At 40.4% G+C, this 22,059-nt stretch overlaps 1 protein-coding gene across 17 annotated transcripts in view; it reads right to left on the bottom strand.

Annotated features, from left to right (window-relative positions):
* GRIP1 (glutamate receptor interacting protein 1) overlaps positions 1-22,059 on the bottom strand; it is a 334,173-nt gene that overhangs the window by 152,191 nt on the left and 159,923 nt on the right. Inside the window, exon 1 of one of the 17 annotated variants that reach the window (XM_075080867.1) lies at positions 9,338-9,434. The exons of the other annotated variants lie outside the window; for them this stretch is intronic. Within the exon in view, the coding sequence (XP_074936968.1) occupies positions 9,338-9,392 (55 nt within the window). The 5' untranslated portion in view covers positions 9,393-9,434. Of the gene's footprint in view, positions 1-9,337; positions 9,435-22,059 lie in introns of those variants that run through there. 17 annotated transcript variants of the gene reach the window in all.

Below are 22,059 nucleotides of genomic sequence, written 5' to 3'. Positions count from 1 at the left end.
GGACTGCTGGGGAGAAGGCAATGATATATCAACATAAGCCTCATAATGTGGTAGGAAATTTCATCTTTGTTATTCACGACTGGCTTGTGATATTGCTGAGAACAATATGCCCACAGTATCTTCGCAAAGCTGCACTGGTCTCTGACAGGTCACAAACACATGCTGGATGCCCGAAAAAAGAGATCTAAATGCCAGCAACAATTTTTTCCGCCAGACAGGGCTGTCAAATTGTAGTTCATTAAAAGCATAAATGTCTCCTGAAGAGTATTGTGGATTTAAATTGTATTTTATTGGTGACATTTACCAATACGCTATGGTAATACAGTCACTTCGTAGCTGGTATTTTCTTTGCTAAACATCTTTCTCTATTCACCACTGAGAAGCTAAGGCAGAGTAAGCCTGTTAGATGATAGCATTATTCCCAATAACACTTTTCTACTCCAGAAAATTATGACTAGTGTTTGCCTCTTCATAATCAGTCCAATCTGGAGTAACTTTCCTGCTCCAATACACTTTCAGGGAAGCCACCTTTCCTACTAAAGACATAATTCCCAACAGCATTAATAAAAACTGCAGATGAGCAGTTCAAGGAATAAGATATAGAGGTTGCACTGGAGACTTAGATAATACTTCTCCTTTCTCTGTAATAACAACTTTCTGGGCTGAAGCTTTCCTTTAACCTTTGCCCAGGGCTGAATATGTTAAAGGTGGAGTCTTAAAGAATCCTAAATATTAGAGGAGTGGTGCTCTAAAGCCAACCCCTGAAAGGAGACAAAAAGGACAGCATCTTTAAGACTTCATATACTCACAAGTACAAGGGAATGACACAGTGCCTGGGGTAACTCAATTTGATGATGCAGAAGATGCCATCCATTTATATTCCTAATAATTTCAGAAGCTGTTAATATAAAACTTTTAATTACTTCCAAAGTTCACAAGATTTTCCCTCGAGGAAAACAAATGTTATGAAGAAGTTTCTTTTTGCTCACAACTTGCATGAATTCAGCCCTTCAGGATAGTGTTCACCCAGGGCAGTCCTCCCTGTGTGTCACCCAGGGCAGCCCTCTCTCTGGGCCACACTCCCATGGGGAATGCAGGTAGGGAAGCAGAAATGAGGTTACTTTTTGTCAATTTACTTCCAGCTGTTTGGAGAGGTGCTGTAACCTACCCTGACAGAGACACTCGCCCGCCTAGGCGCTGTACCCACAGTGGGACCTTCCAGCAGCAGAAACACGTCAGTACCGCTGCAGTGGCGGAGAATGAAATGCAGGTGTTACTCGTGGGAGTCATGCTGGGAGACAGATTAAGCTGCAAAAATGCAGAAATCTGCCTGAAAATGCAGGTATGCTCTTATCCCTGTTCCACAGAGTATCTCAGACTTAGCAGATTCCCAAACTAAGTATTTATAAAGCACATGAGAGAGTCGGTCCATCCTTCCCTATTGCACCTGGGCGCATGAGGAACCACAGCCCATTTCCACCTGAAGCCTCACCTTGCAATGCATTCCTAAAACATCTAGGTAAGTACGATCAAATAATTGTAGACTTAACTTTATATAGGATAAAACATTCTCATAAAGTGACCAGTTTTTAATCCCTACTGGTTAACCCTTGGCATCTCAGGTCCCTGTTTCTCTTCACATTGCATGCACCTTCCCAGCAGCAGAGGCTGTACCCTCAGCGGCAGTCACGTCTGCTTCACCTCCATCTTCTCTCACACCTCCCCCACTGCTCCTCTTTCACCCATTCTCTCCTCTGTCCTGTTTGCTCTGCAGAGCTCCTGGCAGTGCTGCATCTCATGCTCCCGCCACCTGTTCCCCCAGTCGCAGCTCAGACCTCCTTCGACCACCACTGGCGCACCCACAGCGTGCTTGGGTCCATGGGTCCCACCAGCTAACTGCAAAGCAGAGGCCTGCAATGCGTATCATCTCCTTTCTCCTACTCCATGCCATCCTTTTCCTTTCCATGTTTCCGTGGTCTTCACCTCCATTCATGTTATTCTGTGGATACCCTTCACTCAAAGTAACAAGAACTCCCGTGGGCGCCAGATTTGCGTGGGCAGTGAGCTAATTTGGTTGCAAAGGAAAACCCAGAGCTGTCATGACAATGGAAGGATGGGTGTATGGTTTTGCACACTGCCAAAAACAGCAACTTCTATTCCCCCATACATAACATGCGCTTCCACCCAGTGCTCTGCTCCAGCCTGCCTCACACCTCCTGTGCCGCTCTGGGATGCTCACCCAGACTGGGTTCCTGACAGAAACGAGATGCTGGAGTATTTTGAGTCTCTGCCCTCTGATGTCTGCTAGACCTATATAAAAAAAACAACAATGACATAGAAAAGAAACTCATAAAACATCTGCAATGTTGTTCTCTCCTGCAGCAAGGTTGATACTCGGAAGGAAGTTTGTGCAATACCCCATCCATGAGCCAGCCTGGGGCTCTGTTATTTACAGCTCAAATGTCTCACCTGCATTCATATTAAAGCTGGCACCACTTATCAAGAAACTACTTTTCTAAGTAATTTCAATTCAACGGTAATATTTAGAAAGCCTATAAACTGCCACACAATAATATTTTTTTCATTTTCCTCAGAATACTTTAGAGAGAAGTACTGCTATCCCCAGCACGCAGCTAGGGACAAGGCAGAAGTTCAAGATGCTTGCTGAACTCCTGGGCAAGATGTTCAGCAAGGATGAGCTGAGAATTTGTGTACCCCACCCAGCTCCCACAAATCCAAAAGTGCTGAGAAAAACCCTCAGATGATCTCTACATCTTATATCTGCAACAGATATCAGAGCTACCATACCAGGTATCAACTACTAATATCTAATAGATATCAGATAGCTAACGGCCACTTACCATCTCTTTTTACATATGTTTGTGGCTTTCTTTTCACATCTTACAGGCATCTGCACACAACTATATAGCTTATATAAAAAAAGAGACAGTTCCCCTGCAAAACTCTGGCCACATGCACCTTCCCAGACCACCAGGGCTGAAGCAATGCTCCTACTTTTCGTAGTACGTGTTTGAATTGGGAAGTATTTTTGTCTTTCTATTCTGTCAAAGTTTCACGGAGATTGGTTAGTATGCTGCTGTACTTTAGATCATCCTGAATAATTAATAAAGAGTTTGCCAGTTCTTGAATATATTAGCAGTGAAGAAATATTGCTTGAACTTGTGAACTGTGATCAGCTTGCTGCAGAAGACAAAAATCTTCTCCCTTCATTACTTCTTATAACAATATGTTCAAAGAAGCTTTTTGAACAAAAAGACAATATTGCGAACGACTAATACTCATTAAATATAATAAATCTGCCTCTTTTGTTCTATACTCTCATGGCACTAGAAAGCCTAAACACCAATTACAGAAGAACATCTTCTTAACAAAAAATTGGTCTCTCTCCCTCTCCTTCTGTGATCATAGTGCAGGCACTTACCATTCCAAAGCAATCTTAAAACGATCTTGGCTAAAGGCGCTCTTAAGTGCAAATAAAAAAAATAAGACAGGATGGGTGAAATATCTAGAAGGGAAAAAGTCATGTAGTTTTCTCTGCTCTCTCATAGTTTCTACCAATTTCAGTAATGAATCCTAACCAATGATGCAGAAATAGGAGTAAGCATGCTGGGCTTGTATCCCAGGCTGTCACGGACCAGCTGGATGACACAGAGCAGGTCACGGTCACTCTGGCTTCATTTTCTTATCTGACAAACAGCCTCTCAATAAAATATGGTGGGTTTTTTTCATAAAAAAAAAAAAAATCCCCAAAACAAATCTAAGCCCCAAGAAACGGGAATTTAATTTGTTTTTTCTTTATTACAAACACTGAGAGAGATGTCAAAAGCAAAACTTCCCTTACTGGCAGACTTGTCCACAGCTCTCCCCTGTGCCCTCTCCTGTCTTCTCACAAAGTACGTGCTAACGGCCATTGTTGAGGAAGGGCTGCAACGCTGGAGATGGCCCTGAAGTTCCCACATGCTAGCAGAAAAGAAAGTGTCCACATTTTGCTTGCTCTCATTATTCTTTCACCACAGTTTGTTTACTAAATCAGAAGCTGTCACTTTTAGAAATAGAACGGAAAAAATTAGAGATGTGGTCAACTTGGATAAACACGTGTTGAGTACGAAAAACCTCAAAGCACATTTCCAAAACCACGACCAAATGCACAAAGCCAGCAAATCCACGCTGACCGCCGATTTATAGAACTTGTCAGCACACTTAGGTTTTCTGAATACTCAGAACTGATTTTAGAAAGACAGGGAACTAACCTGTGTTCAAAAGTCCTTACAGATATTGTTACTTGTCCTTTTACTTCAATCAAAGCAAGCTGTTGACTCAGTTCTATTACTGTGAACCTGTACTTTTATGAGCAATTTACTGAGAAAAAGAGACCACATAGTCAGAATTACTATTAAAATAATGTGCGGGCTGGTAACTTGCTGTCACAACCAGGGCTGATTCTCTGGAACACTGGCAAGTTTGTAATAACATTCTATACAGCCTCATTGTCAAGTCCTTAACAGCATTTTAATTTCGTGCTTAAAAAAAAAACCACTGAAATCTGGGTTTGTTCTTGTAGTTGCTTGTGCACAAAGCAAAGTATAACCTACATCCAGCTACATTCAGAATTCATCCTTTGATGTTTTAGGCCCTTAACCAATTTTTAGATAACTGATCATCTTGTAAATTGGAGCGCACCATCCTGTCTTTTAGGCTTGCTTTATCTCACTGTATTGGAAACATATTGGGAGCATAAAAATCTATGTCTGCAGAAAGGATCTGTATGCGCAGTAGGTGATAAATTACCCTGAAGATACACTATAAAGCTTTGATGGGTGAAAGGCAGACCACTCGGCTCCTTACAGTATGTGCTGTGTAACAGCGGTTGACATCTTTATCAGAGTGCTCTTATTCTGGTTCCATTATAATATCCGGAATAACTTCACTGATCTGGGTACATTAAAAAAATGCATTCCTGCCTCTAACAGAGAGACACATTTCTGTAAGCAACTTTATGCAGTAGGCACAGCTTCCTAGAAGACCTGTTCTTGGGGCTAATAAAGGAAAATCTGAACATGTCCATACATAAATTAACCACAGCCAAGGCTTTGTAATGCACCGCTTGAAAGGCAATTTTTAAACTATGAAGTGATTAATTTAGCTGTAAACCTGACCAGCTTACACATTTCAGCAACTTTTCACTATTGTACTACACTGTTATATTTAACGTAATTATCGTAAATTGTGCAATTTTGGTTTAGCATGTATATTCAATATATGTAAGTGATTACCACAGACTCTTTGGTATGCACAGCATACTGATCAGTGCCCAGGATCTTAAATAAATTTAGGGGAAGAAAACCTAATATTTCTCCACAATACAAAAAAAAAATTCTACAATACAAGCAGCTGTATAAAGAGCAGATTTGTAGTTGCACTTACAATTTCAAACATGGCATTTCCTTATATTTAACTGGTCCAAATATAAGTTACCATTCTCTCCAAGCCCAGGACTTCTTATAGACACATCTATAAAATTGGCTACCACTTCAGATTCTTAATTTAGCTTTTGTCTTACCTTGCTCTTTTGGGATGGGAGATAAAAAAATTAAAAGAATATATAAAAATTTAAAAAAACCTTCTCAGTGCAAATTTTAGTAGCTAATATGAGAGAGAACATACCTTTTTTCTTTTCGGAACTACCTAACTACTTTTACTTTAACATTGCTTAAAATATATATATACACATTCACATATATTTCCAAATACATGTAGATAATCACAACGAAAGAGAGACTGAGACAGCAATATTTCAGCTCAAAGGTAAAAGCATGAGAGACTTACACATGAAAAAAAAAAAGGTAACTGCAGCACAAATTCCCATCCACCGTAAACATTTTAACTGCTATTAAAAAAGATCTGTAACTGAAAAATTGTGTAGAAACAACACACTGGTGAAAAAAAAACAAAACAGGAATGCTTTTTTCGTTCTTAATTAGATAGATTAGATCCAAATTCAAATCATGTCTCAGCATGTATGAGACAACAGTCTCACACAGCATCCTTCTTGCAAATTGCATCATCAGTTAAAATAATACTTTTCTTCCATGGTTGCTTGTTAATGGACACAAATATAGAGCTTCGCCTGAGCTTGGTAACATGCAACTCGTTACTGAAAATGTACTGACCTCCGAAATAAAGACTCACAAAACTGAAGTATAATACCTATTAAAGAAATGCATCTTATAGCATTTTATATTTCCTGCATGAGTAATTACTGCGTGCGTACTTGTTTGCCACATATTTTGCCCTAAGAGGGGGTAGCTGTTACAGTGGAAATACAGAAAAAGACTTGATGCATGGCAGCCTCAGCAGATGCTGTGGCCCTTGTGCCCAGAGAGGCAATATGGCACAGAAGGAGTGCACGGGGCAGGGGCAGTGGTGAAGGAGGACCGGGGGGCAGGGAGGGTGGACTAGATGATCTTTGAAGGTCCATTCCAACCCAAACCACTCTGTAATGCTACGATTGTGCCTGTTTTGCGACTGGCATAAATTTGAGGGTAGAGGACTGAGAGAGAGACTGATGTTCCCATCTGGAGATGATGCTGGAGTTGAGGACAAGAGAGATATCGCTTGTCACACTGCAGGCTCTGACTCCCAGCTACAGGAAGGAAAAGAAGCAGTGGGTCACTGACCAGATTTTGGAGAGTGTGCCCACAACTATTTGGTATTTTTGCCTTGAAATTCACTCAGAATACTTGAAAATTCTCCTGTCAGAGATCTTTAAATGACAAACTAAGTGCACGTAGCAATCCAAAGAGACAAAACTCTGCTTTTTGCTTTGAAAGGTTAAGATGAAGCATAGGAAGAGGGGAGTGTAATTGCTGTAAAACACAATATTGCCTGAACATTTCCCTGTTGGGAAGAATTGCTTTTGGAGAGTCTCCAGCTGCCCATATGAGGCATTTCCGTTTACATCCTTATCTGAAAGAACAAGAAATGAAGTTACAAGCTTACTTTGTCAAGACAGGCATAGAAAATGACATAGACAAATAAAGGGAAGGAGAGATTTTCACTTTTTGATGTACAATTAACTGTACATGCATAATTTATTAAAAACACAATACAATAATCAAGTGTGCAGCATGCCTATTTCTTTTCACCATGGAACGGCCTAGAAGATAGTAAAGAAATTATTTTGGGTAACTGCACAAAGGTACACAATTAGTGCAGAAGACCCTAGCAGAGAGAGGCTGAGGGGAATTACTAAAGCAAGGAAAATTGCTTTTGGAGCAAAGGAATTCAACAAAAGTGCCAAACCCCCGAACTAGCAAGCTGAAAGAGAAGGGGATCTCCCAGCTGATGCAGCAGCAGGAGGTTGCCAGCTGATGGCAAGAGTCCTCGCCACACTAAGAACATGAAGGTCCAACCCCTGTCCTTAGCTAGCCTGATCGTGTTGAGCAGTCCGTAACTGCTGTCTGAGATGCAAAAGTCAAGGCCATAGAATGCAGAAGAGTTAGCTAAAAGAACAAAGGTTTTACCCAAAATGGTAAAAGTTCAGAAGCCTGTCCATTAGGACAGCAACTCCGGTCCAGCATGCGTAAGGCTTACAGGAGAACATATGAACATACCTCTAGACTGCCTTTTTTTTGTTGTTGTTTTTAATCAACTGTTAATAGTAAGACAAGCGTAAGGCACAGTTCTTTAATGCAAAGAAATCAATAGTATCACGCCAGTTCCTATTGAGAGGGAGTGGGAGGAGCGAGGAGTCTCAAAGGAAGTTAAGATTATTTTGAAGGACAAAAAACAACTAGCCTGAGTTCTGTTGAATGATGGAAGCATAAAAGAAATGCGATGGCTATGATGTATAAGAATATTGGTTATTCCTGGGTACACTGTATTTAAGTGGACAACAGCTCTCATCAGTGAGAGACTAAATAAGTGCCCAGATCTGTCTTATAAAGACATCAGCAGACAAAAGAGCTCCTCTACTCAAACCAGGAAAAGAAAACGCTGACTCCCAACCTGATAAATGTGTAATAGAGCTACCAAAATAGAAACATTTTACACATACAAGAAAAACAGGCATTACCCAGCACCGGTTTGAAAGAGAAGCAAATCTACAGAAGGGGATGATGAATAAATATTTGAGTTCATATGTTTTGAACAACGTGGCCCCATACAGCAATCTAAAGAACAGGAAAATGCATTATTTAAGTTTGATTGTGATATTCTTTTCCCATCACTGACCTCATTGTATTAACATTGTATTAGCATCTTACTCTTTCATGCTTCCACAAAATAAAACACTAATTGATTTTGAGCGATACTGACTAACAATCAAGATTTCTGATTTTTCGAGCTAGGCTGATACAAATAGTTTCATTCACGTACGGATGTGTTTCCAGCTGCACAGTAATGGCCATTAAATGTTTCACAGTGCCCAAGCTAAACAACAGGAGCTTCTTATTTGCAGACACACAATGCTAGTATAATGTTGGAAGTTTGCACCAAAAAGCTGATCCAAAATCCCAAACCAAACCTTTCTATATAGAGAAGGAAAGACTATCAAACGTAATTTAAAAAAAAAAAAAAAAAATCTGTTAAGTTATTTTTAGAAACTAAGACATGTTCATTTCTGAAGAGGGAAGGTGTCTTATCTAGACAGGTTTTCACACCGCTGCTTTAATAATCACACAGGACTCAGAGTAAGATGCAAGTAGTATTTTAAAGTTCTAAGCAATAAAACCAGAGACTACAAAGATTTACAGTAACATAAAACGCACACTGCTCTAACAGGCAAATTAACTTCACAAGTGTGACATGCCAGTGCAGCCCTGAAAAACACATGCTGCTAGCTGTACTTCACCACACACAACAGTCTTTGGCATCTAAAGCATAGATAGAAATAGCTTACAAAAGACATTAAACGACAGAAACCAGCATGGATATAGGTCCTGAATATCACTGTTGGTTGTTCCCTGTAAGGCAAAGCATGCCCTGACCCAGGAGGGACTCCTGTGAGCGGTTAGCAGAAATACGGAACAATTACACCCCCACAATAACTTTAGCACTTCACTTAGAAAAAAAATTCCTCCTTTTAGCAATATAAAAAAAGAAAAAGAAAACAGGAACTTATCTTCCTAGCAGGACCACAGCATGGGACATGTAAGGATTTTAACTGAAAGAGCCCCTACACCTTTCCGTATTCAGAGTTCTTTGTTGCCTGACAGTAAATTGGAGGGACGGTCATATTTAAAAGTAAAAACATTAGGCTATGTCTCTGGAAGGCTGCAACAGAGACCCTGAATGAATAAGAAGGAAAGCACGTTACCTTTAGCAAGTCTCCTCAGGATTTGACAGCGGCATTTAAAAGAGACAGCTATCATTCTCGCTGCCTGCCTCCCCTGGCAAAGCACGCTCAGGGCTCTGCTCGGGTGAATGCAGCAGGAGCCTCTGAATTCCTCCTCCCGCACATACCAGGCGAAAGGTAGCCCCGGCGGGGAGTGACAAAGCTTAATTCCTCTTGGCTGATGCAGAGATCAGCTCCGTGTCATCCAGCAAAGCTGTGTCATTCACTACTACCACCACCACCTCCTGCATGGGGAGATGAAGGGCTTAAAAAGCGGTATTTCTTTAAAAGCTAGAAAGCACCAACTGCACAGCATGGACACGGATATTAGAGGGAGCCTTTCCCCAGTCTCTTGCATCCCCTGACTGTGCAGGGAGCGATGGTTGCTGTGCCAGGCAAAGGGCCCCGTGTTTCAGCAGACGTGGTGATTTTTCTCTTCTCTTTCCTTACTTCTTTCCTTTCCCTTACAGCTCCCTCTGGATATACAGGGCAAAAATACTAGGAATCCTACTCCTGGGGGATAAGGAACCTATTTGAAATGGAAAATACTCTAATCAAAGCATATTAAAGATTTAATCTTGGAGATCTATAGGGAAGAAGAAAAGAAAAAGCCTGATTTTATCACCAGGAAAGCTTTTTGACAATTGTAGACAAGTATATTACAGCTGCTGAAGCACAGACCACAGGGGGAGGGCGAGAGTCCGAGGGAAGTGATAGATTGTTGTGCGTGGGCAGGACTGTGAGCATTTGATCACACCAAAATAAATAAAATGATGCTGCATAGAAAACACCGTGAATCAGGTTTTCTCCCTCACCAGACAGCAGCTTTTAGCACAGCTGAGAATTTATTTTGCCAAACATTGCACCATTTGTAAGATCTCTTCAGCCCACCAGGAGTTTTAGGTCCTCTTAGGCCTATTCAGACAGCAAATTAATCTGCCTTTACAATTCATTCAGAAAACGATGAAGTGGAGCACACCGCTTAAGCGAGAGCTCCATCCCACCTATATGGAGCCAAAAATTTAGGAAAAGGCAAAACTCCACAACCATTCTAAAAACGAAGCAAGCAAGCAAAGCATATAAAGTCTGTCAAGTCAGATTTATGCAGAGAAACCAGCACTGCGTAAGATACTCTCCTTTAAAACAATAGGTAATTATTTCTTTGTCAAGACTTCTGCTTCACTTGGGTGATATATTTAAAACTGTCTCCACTTACTCTGTCCCATTCATTTGCTTTGATTTAAAAATTGCTCAGTTTATCTTCTGACATCTTTTACCCATGGCTCTATTTAATGTTATGGTCCAGTGTTAGGGTGCACACCTTCTACCATCAGCTATGGGAAGCCAGGAGGTATGGACAGCTTTCACACTTGGAGGCGTGTCTGTCTCCCTGCCCGCCCTGCCCTACATCAGGTTCCCAGATTCCAATGCACTATTACGTAATTGTTTTTCTTATTTTCTTATTTTATTATTATTGTTTTACTGGTTATAGCAACAGCTGTATTTCCAAAGTCAAGGTGAAACATATCATCAGCTCAATTGCAACTGCCCAGACAGGCCTGGTGAAAATTGATTTTATTTTGTTGTCATTAAAACCCGATAGGGGTAATCAAGTAATACGTTCACCAACCTTGTTATCACCCCTTGTAACGGCTGTTGTTGCAAACAGCTGTAAAAACCAACAAGCAGAAAAGTAGATGCCCCCGAAGCCATGGGCTGATCGCTGCAGCCCTGTAACTGCAGACCTCCAGCCAGGGACGGACAGGACATGCAAGAAGGGGTGAAACCAGGGAAAGAACATGGAGGTTTAAGCCAGAGTAATTCAGCGGCCTGGAAGGAAAATATAAAATTTTGGACTATGACGGAGAGGGAAGGGGAGAGTTGTGGTGTATTCTCATCCCCCCCATAGAGAAAAAAACCAAGTGAAGAGTAAGTGGCTCTCTGTCAATGCTGCCAATATGCTTTTTGACGAGAAAACTTGCCACCATACCTCCTGCTCAGGTAACAGGACTTCACACCAATAGTACCAATCAATACCACTCTGTATCCCATTTTGTCTCTTTGTGCTGTTCCAGACACCATCACGAGGCTACAGCCTCAGCGCACAGCCCCTGCTCGCAGTTCTTTCTGCCCTGGACTTGCTGCTCCCTCTCTGCAGACCAGCACCCAGAATCCATACTGATGTCTTTTCATCTGCCCTTGATGCCGTAAATCTTGCGCACAAACAGACCCATTTAAAGACCTGCCCTTACACCTCGAGGGTATCCAGAAGGTACTGTAAGATGATCATTTAGCTGCCCTAATATTTGTTTTTTGATTCTTCCCAGTCAATACAGGCAAGGGAGACTGTGCAGAGTGTGGGGTCAGCACTGCCTAAATCAGACACGTCTCCACTCCCACCTCTTTGGTGACAAACCTTGCCATCACCTGCCAGCACCAGAGCCAGGTGAGTCCGCAGCGCTCCTCCTGCCCTTCAAAACAAGGTGGTCTTGGTGAGCAGCTCTTGACTCGAGAGTCCACTTTTGTATTCTCTCCTTCAGAGCGTAATTTTGACATCTTTGAGGACTTCTGCTGTGCAGAGAACAGCAAGAGGTTGCATCTGCACCATGAGAAAGAACTGCCTCTACTTGCCTTTGGGATCTGACTCCCTGGTTCAGCCCCCTTGGCAGAGAAGGCAAAGCAGAGCTCACACACGGAGCGAGGAGGTCATGACAAAGAGTTCAGACACAGGAGTTAAAAAAGAAGAAAAAAAATCAAGCCTTTGTGTAAAGACATGCTGAGCCCCAATGTGGTTATGTAAAAATGTATATAAAGATCTAAAACTGTAATACAGAAACTGTGATACATATGCAAAAAGAGCTGCAGACCTGGTCAGATAGGGCTTTACTAACAGAGAAAGGATGTTGTCCTTGATCCAAAAAGCTTATTGTATTCTTTATTACTTCTTCTAGATTACTGATGCATATGCTAAATAGCCTCTGAAGCACAGCAATAGCCACTTCCAACCAAGTCAATAGGATTATTTTTTGCTTATGTTTCTTCACAGTTTTTCTGTCCTTGCCAAGGGAGGTCATGTGCGGATTTGAATTCCTCACAAAGATTTCATATGACAAAGATTTCATACTTCAAGTACAGCACTGAATGCAATGATATATTGTATTTACTGCAGGGCTTTTCCCCTGGTTTTTGGTAGTTCAAACAAAGCAATCCAGTTCTTGGAACAATTTCTAAAATATTCACTCATGATGCTCATGGTTTTTGCACCTTCTTGCAGGAGAGCAATCACCACGATTGCCAGAACTGTTCTTGCCCAAAGTCCTGCTTCTGAAGTGAATTTAAGTACACCTCAGGTATTCTTAAATGTTCAGAATAGATCTTTTTTTTTTTTACCAAATTAAGTATTTTGTGATTATTCTGTTTCTCAACTTGCCAAAAGTCAGCCATAATTTTCTGAGGTGTCAGTCATTCAGCTCTGCAGATGGACTCAACTGGTTGTTCAGGAGAAAAAATGGGGGAGGAGGTAAAAAAATGGGGGGAGGGGGGGAGGAAGGATATGTAATGTAATATTAGGTGATCAAAAACCTTCAGTCATACTGAAAAGTTATTTATACACTATATAACACAGGTTAAAGTCTTTGCTAATTACATTTCTTTCTTAGTAATTAACAGAGCTACAAATTTTATTATTATTTTCTCTGGACTCATCTGTAAAAATCCCTCTTTTCATTTTAATCCTTTCGGACAGCAGCATGAATTTTTATCATTTTTATTGCTGCACTCAGTCTTTTCTTCAAGAGTCGGAAAGGTTATTTATAAACTCTACGATATATATAACACACAAATATTTTCTCAACTGAATTTGTGTTCATAAATACTCAGTAGAAGGTCACTAGATGATAGAAGCTTGTATTTCCATATTGTAAGACAGGCAGTATGATATACGTGTCCTATTTAACACCATCTTCTAGTTAATCTTACTGGATCACATTAGCCAAAATAAATGAATCAAAAAAGTTAAGATCTATTACACTTCTCTGCAAGATATAAAAAAAATGTAATGAAATTTCTCTAAATGAAATAGAAGATCATAATGTGTTTATAGTGTGACATTTAGACACCATCAGGAAATTTCTGTGAAAACACAGCATTCAGTGAAGAACACAAATTCTGCAAGATATCAAATTGTGTTTGGAGAAAAAAATTAATTTTGCCAAAAATGCATTTATTAATCCACAAAACATAACTCCAATACTCAGACCCTTCCATTTTATAGGAATATATATCCAGAAGATACTTCTTGGTTCAATTCCACCCACATGCTGCATAAAATACTTCCTTTCACGCACTGACTGAGCAGCATCTTAAAACCAGTTACCACGTTTTCCCCTCTTTTACTTTACAGAGGATTTATCCATGTGAGCTGCCATCATTGCTCTTGGATGTCGCATGCTTCTGTTTTTCTTTGCAGGTCAAGTTCCTGTGTCACCACTACGAAGGGGACACACCACAGACTACTCACTTGGTCAAAGCGGTGTACACCGAAGACCCAGCCCTTTTAGAAAGCCAACCCGTAGGGTCCAATGAAGACAGTGATACGCTCAAACTACAGCCTCAACAAAACACTTAGGCAACCAGACAGACATACAGATATCAAATGTTTAATTTGTCAGGAAAACATAAATGATATCTAGCGGATCCATCTCGATAAGAAAACTGAAATGAAATATTATGAACTCTGAATGCAATAAGATTTTGTATAACTGAATACTTTGTTCCATCATTTTAAAAGATACCGCTGGCACCTGCCACGTTATTCAAATAAAAAGTCATATTTTTAAGCAAATAGAGAAATAATTTAGCTCTGAAAATAATAAATCACTGTATGGATACTTCTGTTTTGAAAACTGAAACATTTCTGCTATTGTGTTTGATATGTCCTTACATCAATCAAGAACTAGCAACAAAACCAAGAATCTCAATCTAAACAAAACAAAATTTGAGCATTTTTCACCCAAAGACACAAGCTGTATCCCCATGCAGCAGCAGACTCAGGCAAACCAGCATTTTGCTATGGATAGTGTTTCATTACAAAGGTTCCCCCTCACTACAGGGAGAGGGAATAAAAAGGAAAGCACAGTAAAACCATCCTGTTGTTCCCCAGAGCTCAGATTATCAACGCAGACAACTCCTCAGCTTTGCATGGTTTGGAAGGTCTTGTAAATTTACATTTTTATTAAATCAACTACAGCAGCTATTTCCTAGCTGTAATAACCACCTTTGCAACACTGTCGGACAATTTCACGCAGACATTGCAGCAGAAGGCTTTATAGGTCATGAGAAGTCCCTGAGAGGTGCAGTGGCTTCTGAGGACCACTGCTGCAGAACATTCCCCATAGAAGACGCAGCATGTTGGAAAGCAAGAATACCGGAGTGCTGAAAGTGGTAACAGGTGATGACAATAAATCTGTTACATATCTGAGGGGATACCAAAACACCATTCCTGTGGCATGGTACAAACATGGTAGCTTTGTTGCCTAGGAACAGGTTAGTAAGAAATAATCCAAGGGCTTTCTGAACAGGGGGGGGGAAAAAAGTAAATCTAAATTTATTGGCTCCAAGCAATGTTAGCCTTTTTGAATCGGCTGGTATTAAACAGTTGGTGGTAAAATCAGTCAATATTGCCACATACCGGGATGGCTTTTTGTTAAAGTGTTTTATAATGCAGCAAAGAATCACATTTTAATTGATTTTTTTAAAAAAAGTCTGATTTAGCAATATATTTTATAAAATCTATAATGTAGTGTTAAAGGAAACAGAATACATACACCTTTTCTATATGAAAATAACTCTCCAGTACACACTACCCTCTAGCATAATGAAAGGAAGAGCATTCTCTACATTATTCTCACAGCAATCCCACACCAGAGCTTTGCAAAAATGCTTTATGCCAGCCCGTACCAATTACTGGCAAAAATTAAAACTGTCCTTTGCAGTGAAACTGCGTTGATATACAGAGGTTGAAAGATGTTTCTTACTGGAGAAACTGTCCTCAAAAGACCTCTGAGATATGTAGCACAACTCTGACTTTTCATTCCTAATCTTGTTTCAGTTGCTGGCTGTTCAGCCTTTCCCAGGCTTTCCTGGCTGCAAATCTTTGTTTAAAAATAATTAGGGATTTAAGAGAATTACAAAATATGAAGATACAGCCTGTACAGCAAAAATTAGAAACGTTTAGTAGCACAAGTACAATGCAGTCTCTCAAAGGTAATTTCAAGCATAGCCACAACTAGTTGAGGTTTAATTCAGAAAGATGTCTCTTCACAAAACCAATAGTTTGGGAAACGTTTCAGATATCACTCCACTTCCAGTACGTACATGTGTCTGTACCCTTTCTTTGGCTCGGTTTACGATGACAGAAGAGAGTGCTTTCTTTCAGGAGCATTATTAATAATTTGTCCTTATATCTTCTGAACCAGCAGTTAGTAAAGAACCCATTATTTTTCAAAAGATAATGAAATAAACCACAGCCAAGGTAATATGACTGCCCTCCCAGCAGAAGCAGCAGTGAAAGGACTAGGTACCACAAACAGCACTGCACCTTCCAGAGTTCTTGTAGATCTCATGAAGAGAAACAACATTAACGACCCTGTTCAATGAGCACAACCAGCCCAGCGTGGGCTCCTGCCAGCAACATGCATATAATTACAGGCTTTGGGATTTAATGTAATCTCAAAACTAAAGGATGACTCTGTCTTACAAGTAGCTTCCACATGCTGCAGCACATGGTTAAGGACTCCTGTAATTACAATTTCTGTAAGACTTTGTACTTTGTAAAGGCCTTTTCAATTAGTCAACATGATGACCTTCCTATTGCTGCATCAGTCTTTAACCAAACACAGCTAAGCATTTCCTCAAAATTACCATACTGGAAGGGGAGACAATCTCTTACGCTTGGCAGAAACCAGCTGTTCTTACTCTCACTTAAAACCAGAAAAAGATTATGATTCCACTGAAACCAGTTGAAAAAAAAGTGGAATAACTATCCCTCTCTCTAGCTATACTGCTTTGTTTCCATATTTTTATCAACCTATTTAGCAGCCATGAAATTGGAATATCACACTAGAAAATATAATGTGTATTTGGAGGGATGAGTCCAGATTATAACATAAGGTCACCTAATCCACTACAGGAGATTTTTAGGAATTAACTCAGTATGCTTTTATGGGCAAGCCTTTATATTCAAGATACCATCAGAAAGGATGGCAATGGAAGATTATAGCTCTAGAGATGCAGCACAGAGCAGGAATGGCACAAGCAGAGTTTCAATAAGCAGTATCTCCAAGCCTTGCAAGACGAAGGGCAACGCCAATTCACTGACACAGTTGTATTCCTATCTGCGTGCAAGCTACAGAAATATGTGGTAGCAGCTGCTTTTCTAAAACAGAGTGGGTTTCCATACTGAAATTAGGTCGCATAGCGTATGCTTGCCTGCGGTATGAGCAACAGCCAGCCAACTGGCACTGACCACTGCACCTTCCCAAGCCACATGGACTGTTTCACCCCAGAAGCAGAACTGGTGTGCCTGAAAACCAGTGATAAATGGAAAATCCAGAAAAACTCATCAGATATACAGGACAAGAAGAAAAAATTATTCCAGTTTGGACAATGGGTGCCAACTCTCCTGATTACATGTTTGTTGGATAAAGCTGTTAACTTGCTAGCAGGTTCACGTTCTACTCTAATTCCCAAACTTGTGCAGTCCTGTCCCTATGCAAGCCATGCTATGTAGTGACACCAGACACACCAGGGGGTACCACCCTGGAAGCCCACAGCAGGGCTTCGGATGAAGTTTGACAATTCCCTAACAGGAGTGGTGAGATCCTAGTGCTGATGTAGGCTTGTGGGATGAATCTTGCAGTTTCCAGTTTGCTGATCACTGCAAGAAGAAATCATCACTACCTTTTGATCTGTTTGTCTGCAAGATACTTGCACACTAGGTCTGTGTGTGCAGACCTTGCAAAGGCTTGGAGGTCACACTACAGCACACAGCGTCCCAGCCTTGCCCTACACACCTTTCAGGAGTTTTTCATTTGGTAACACAAATTTTGACTCATTTGGAAACGTTGCCATCTTCTGAGGACTGAAAACCAGCCACTATTAATGAAGAAATGAAAAACACAGAGGTCTGTTACTGTAGTCTGGTTTAACAGACAGGGAACAGAAAAGATGTAGCAGAGTTGGGGTGAGGAAGGAAATCTTCCTGCCAAATAAGAGGGTCCTTCTATGCCTCCCTGGATCCCTCTGCAGCATGAACATGCTCTGCTCCCCTACTGTCACGTGGAAGCACTACTACACCTCACCAGTGCCGTTATGGCTGCGGCTGATGACATTTTACAACACTGGTGCCACGTATTCTGTGGCCTCCTGAGACCAGCAATGTGGATACCCCATAGACCGCCATGGACTCAGTTTCTCTCGCATGACAACCTATGACTCAGTGACCAAGTTATTTCCTCTCGTTTTGTGTTCTGCAGTAAGTTTGTGAGAAAAACATGACTTTAACTGGCCTCAAATTTGAGGCCACATCCACACCAGGTCTCCTCTGGCATATTCTGGAATTATACACCTCTTGGAGAAGGCACATCGCTGAAGTTTCTGCACAAATACACTGGCCCTTATAGCCTCAGGAAGAGCGTCGTATCGTTGTACATCAGTGTGTAACAGCATATGGCCAGTATCATTGACACTTCTGTACAGCCTTCAAATCCCAAGCCTTTGTTTTAGGTAATGATTTTTAAAATGGAATTAATGAATAATTAAGGCATTTTGGATGACCATTTGAACTGTAACTGTTTAAAAGGTATTTAAACCTCTGAGCAACAACCACAAATTAAAAATAAGAACTGAGACATATTGAAACTTGTGTGCTTTTCCACTGCAAACACCTACATCCCACCAGGGACTGCTGCACCACACAGTACAGTACACTTTGAATTCACTAGCCTAGCTCAAGGCTTGGAAATGAAGTGAGTTAATCTGAATTAATTCTGTGTTACTATGACCAGACCCCATTTGGCAGCTAAACAAGAGCTAGCTTGGGTATCCCCCAGTGCCGCACACTGTAAAAAAATCCTCTGCGTGTTATAAGTACTTCTGTCATGATAAGTGAAAATTCACACAACTAAGCATCCAAATGAAAGATGTAAGAATAAATAACACAGACCACACCTGCAGTACCGGCAGCGTATTCCAGGACATGACAACTCTAAAAATGACTGAGCAGATCATTCAAGGTAAGCAAACGAACAGCAACTGCAACAACAGATTTAATGCCATCATTGCTTGTGTAAATGGGGGAAGACTGAGTACAAGTACCAAAAAGATCACTACTTGCCTTGTGTAGGGAGACCTATACTAAACCCGATATTCAACTCCAATATGTATGCTGGGCTTTGCCTGGTTTGGATTTGTTTGTTTTAAAAAGGTTGGAAAATTGGACAGGGCGTTGAGAAGAGTACCAAGAGTGACTTGAGTAATAAAAATGCCTTGTGCAGTGAAAGACTCGGCAAACATAATATCATATTGGAAGAGTTTGGACTGTGACTTGATTACACAGTGCGTAAGAGCTGTCATATGAAGGATGTGTTAAGCGCTCAAGAGCTTCTCCATGTCTTGATGGGCAAGGGAGGCAATGAAAAGCTGCACAGGAAAAACAAATGGTTGGAACTCAAAGCCAGTAAAAATCAAACTAATCACCACCTTCTGATGGGAAGATCTGCTGATGAATAAAACTATCAAAATGGTTCGCTGAAAAGCCACTGCCTGCCTGCCTTTCTGGAACATGCATTTTTCCAAAACATCAGTTATGGGACTTGCTGTAATAATAAGAGGCTGGATGCTGCACACTGCTTACGTGGCGGGTAACCAAACATCCTACATGTCTCTTCTTGCTTTAGAAAGTATACAAAGCAGAAGATGAGACTGTGATGGCCTCGTGCTGTCTGTATCTATTTTAAACTTTGAATAAAAGTTTATTCTGCTTTGAATAAAAGAAATGGACACCATTAAAAAATGGACTGGAAGAGTCTTCAGGCTATTTTCATCCTTAAAATACTAATCAGGTTTGCAGAACGATGAAATCTATATAACTAAGATGTTATTAAAAGAGAGGACTAACTACAGAACAAGTTTTATCAAATCTATTATTAACACGTAAAAATTTTTTATAATCAGAACTCGTAACGTAGTAGAAAAACTTCCCCATTATGCTCCAAAACTGCTCCACATTCTCAAAGTGCCAACGCTGCAAGAGCAGGGAAACCCTTTTGTGCACCATCCTCACCCCACACATCCCTTCCCTTTTGCTGTAAAAGAAAGGACAGGATCCAAAGCAACAGATAGCAAAAATGCATGTGCAAAGTAGCATAAAGCATATTATTTCCATCAGGAAAAGAGACACCTCTAACACGTGTGACTCAAATGAAATTATCATCATGTTTGCTTTCAGGAAACAGCAAAACAAAATGAAGGAAAGGTTCTAAGCAAGGGGTTGAAGTATTTGTAATATAAGTCTCAAAAGCGAAAGGTTGATAACCTCAAGCTTGTTTTAGTGTCATTTTTCCACAGATCATTAGTGCTTTAGTGGTGTCCCGCTGCTATTCATCACACTTTTAACAGCTCCTTCTAAAATACTCTCCAAAAAAGTTTGAAGCTTGGCCAGACAACATTAACATTTAAAAGTCTGTATACATATTTATCAGGTTTGGGGTTTTTTTTTTCCCCTTCCTCTTTTTTTTTGTTTGTTTTAATCAGAGAACTCCTAAAGTCTCCTAAGGTAAACAGGACATCATATACAATAACGATCAATAACAAACTGGGACCATGGAAGTACAGAGGCAAAACAATGTATTCAAGGAAAGCCTAACAGAAAACTAAAGTATGCCAGGCAGTAAAACAAATGTTCATCACAAAAAATTGAAAGGATAACTGGGAAAAAACTCCAAAGCACTAGATATCTTCCTATAAAGGACAAATTCTTCATGTATTATTATAAACTTATCACCTGTAAACTATCAATTAGTAGTAACAAATCATTGTTTTAATTATTTTTCTAATACTCCAACATGCTTACACAAAAACCATCTCACACATTTCTTTTACACTGTCAGGTATGAATTAATAGCTTATCAACAGACATCAAACTTCAAGTTCCGTATTACATTTCCACTAACCAACTAGCAATTTTGCCTGAAACCCACATATATTTTTTAAAAGCACAAACAACCCCACCTTGAATTCCTGGTGAGTTCAAAGCTCTCAGGCTGGCTTTAGGGGCTTGAGAAGAGTTACAGCCCAGGCCGGTCTGAAGCCCCCGCCAGCCGCCGGGGCTCAGAGGGCAGACAGATGGGCTGCACCAGCCGCAGCTCACCTCCGCCACCCCAGCGCTGCTCTGCAAGCTGCCACTTCGCTCCAACTTGTCACACAGCCAAAAAATCTTTTTGAATAGGTTTCACATGATTCAATTAATCTCAGTGAAAAAAACCATAACAACTCATCCAAATCTTTCTCCTTATTCTTCAACACTTTTCTGCAACTATTGTAACCTTTCAAAATTTCCCTTAAAACTTGTCTCCTCTCTGCATAATTATCTGGGCTCTTCTAATAATTATCCATTGGATACAAATATGCTACATACATAATTTTTTATCTTTTCTCATAACCCAGGCCTGAAATCCATCTGCTGCTCTTTAGCGAACCCTGTCTGTTTGCTCCTATGTTTCAATATGGGAAGCGGCTGTAATTTAATTTAATAGTCCTGGTGCAGTCCAACAGACATTTAAGTAGGGGCAGTTACTTTCCTGTGCCTGTGACATGCCCTTTCTTAGTACAGCATTATTAACTCCTTTTTGCAAGTATTACTGCTATTAGTGTATAGCAAACCTAACTGCCATTTGTCCACATGTGCTGGTCCCCTCTGCAACACTGCTTTCTATTCACAGTATATCATCATAGCTTGGATTATTTCCCCATAGATGCATTAACTTGCCAAGTCATATGATATTCTTCTGCATATTACACATTTCTAGTTGTTTTAAAGACTAGATGAACACATCTCCACTCTTTACTATGTACGTCTCCTGATCTAATTTCATCTGCTAATTCTAACAACAGCTAACAAGGTTGTTAAGTCACGACTGTCTTTGTTATCCTTGAGTCAACTCCTGGGGGTGTTTCTCAACGACTCATTTTGAGGTATTTTCCCTTGCTAGATTATAAGTGTTTAAAATTCACCAAATGCTTCAAAAGACCCACAAATACCCTGAAGTACTGCATCAAGTACTAGTAATCCTTCCATTAACTTTGTATTATATTCCAAACTGTGACAGAGTTTATTATTTACAAATCTATACTGCTCATTAACTACAGTCATGTTATCTTCAAAACCTGAAATCTCTCTCCCTCTTTAATGTTTATTCAATATTTATTTCATTACTGAAATTTTACAGAAACCAGTTCTAAATTAAAAAGACGACCACAGCCAAAGGTACTTCTCTTTTTTTTTTTTCCCTAAGTGCACATATTAATGTATTCCATGGCACGTCACTAGCTTCTGTTCAAACGTAAGGTCAAACTCTACCTGGACGAGCACAAACAGGCTGCATCTGTAGACACCAGAGATCAGTGTGCTCACAGCCAGAGACAGC

Source organism: Phalacrocorax aristotelis, chromosome 1 (assembly GCF_949628215.1).
Source record: "Phalacrocorax aristotelis chromosome 1, bGulAri2.1, whole genome shotgun sequence".
Classification (NCBI taxonomy): Eukaryota; Metazoa; Chordata; class Aves; order Suliformes; family Phalacrocoracidae; genus Phalacrocorax; species Phalacrocorax aristotelis.
This window is presented reverse-complemented; position numbering and strand designations above follow the sequence as displayed.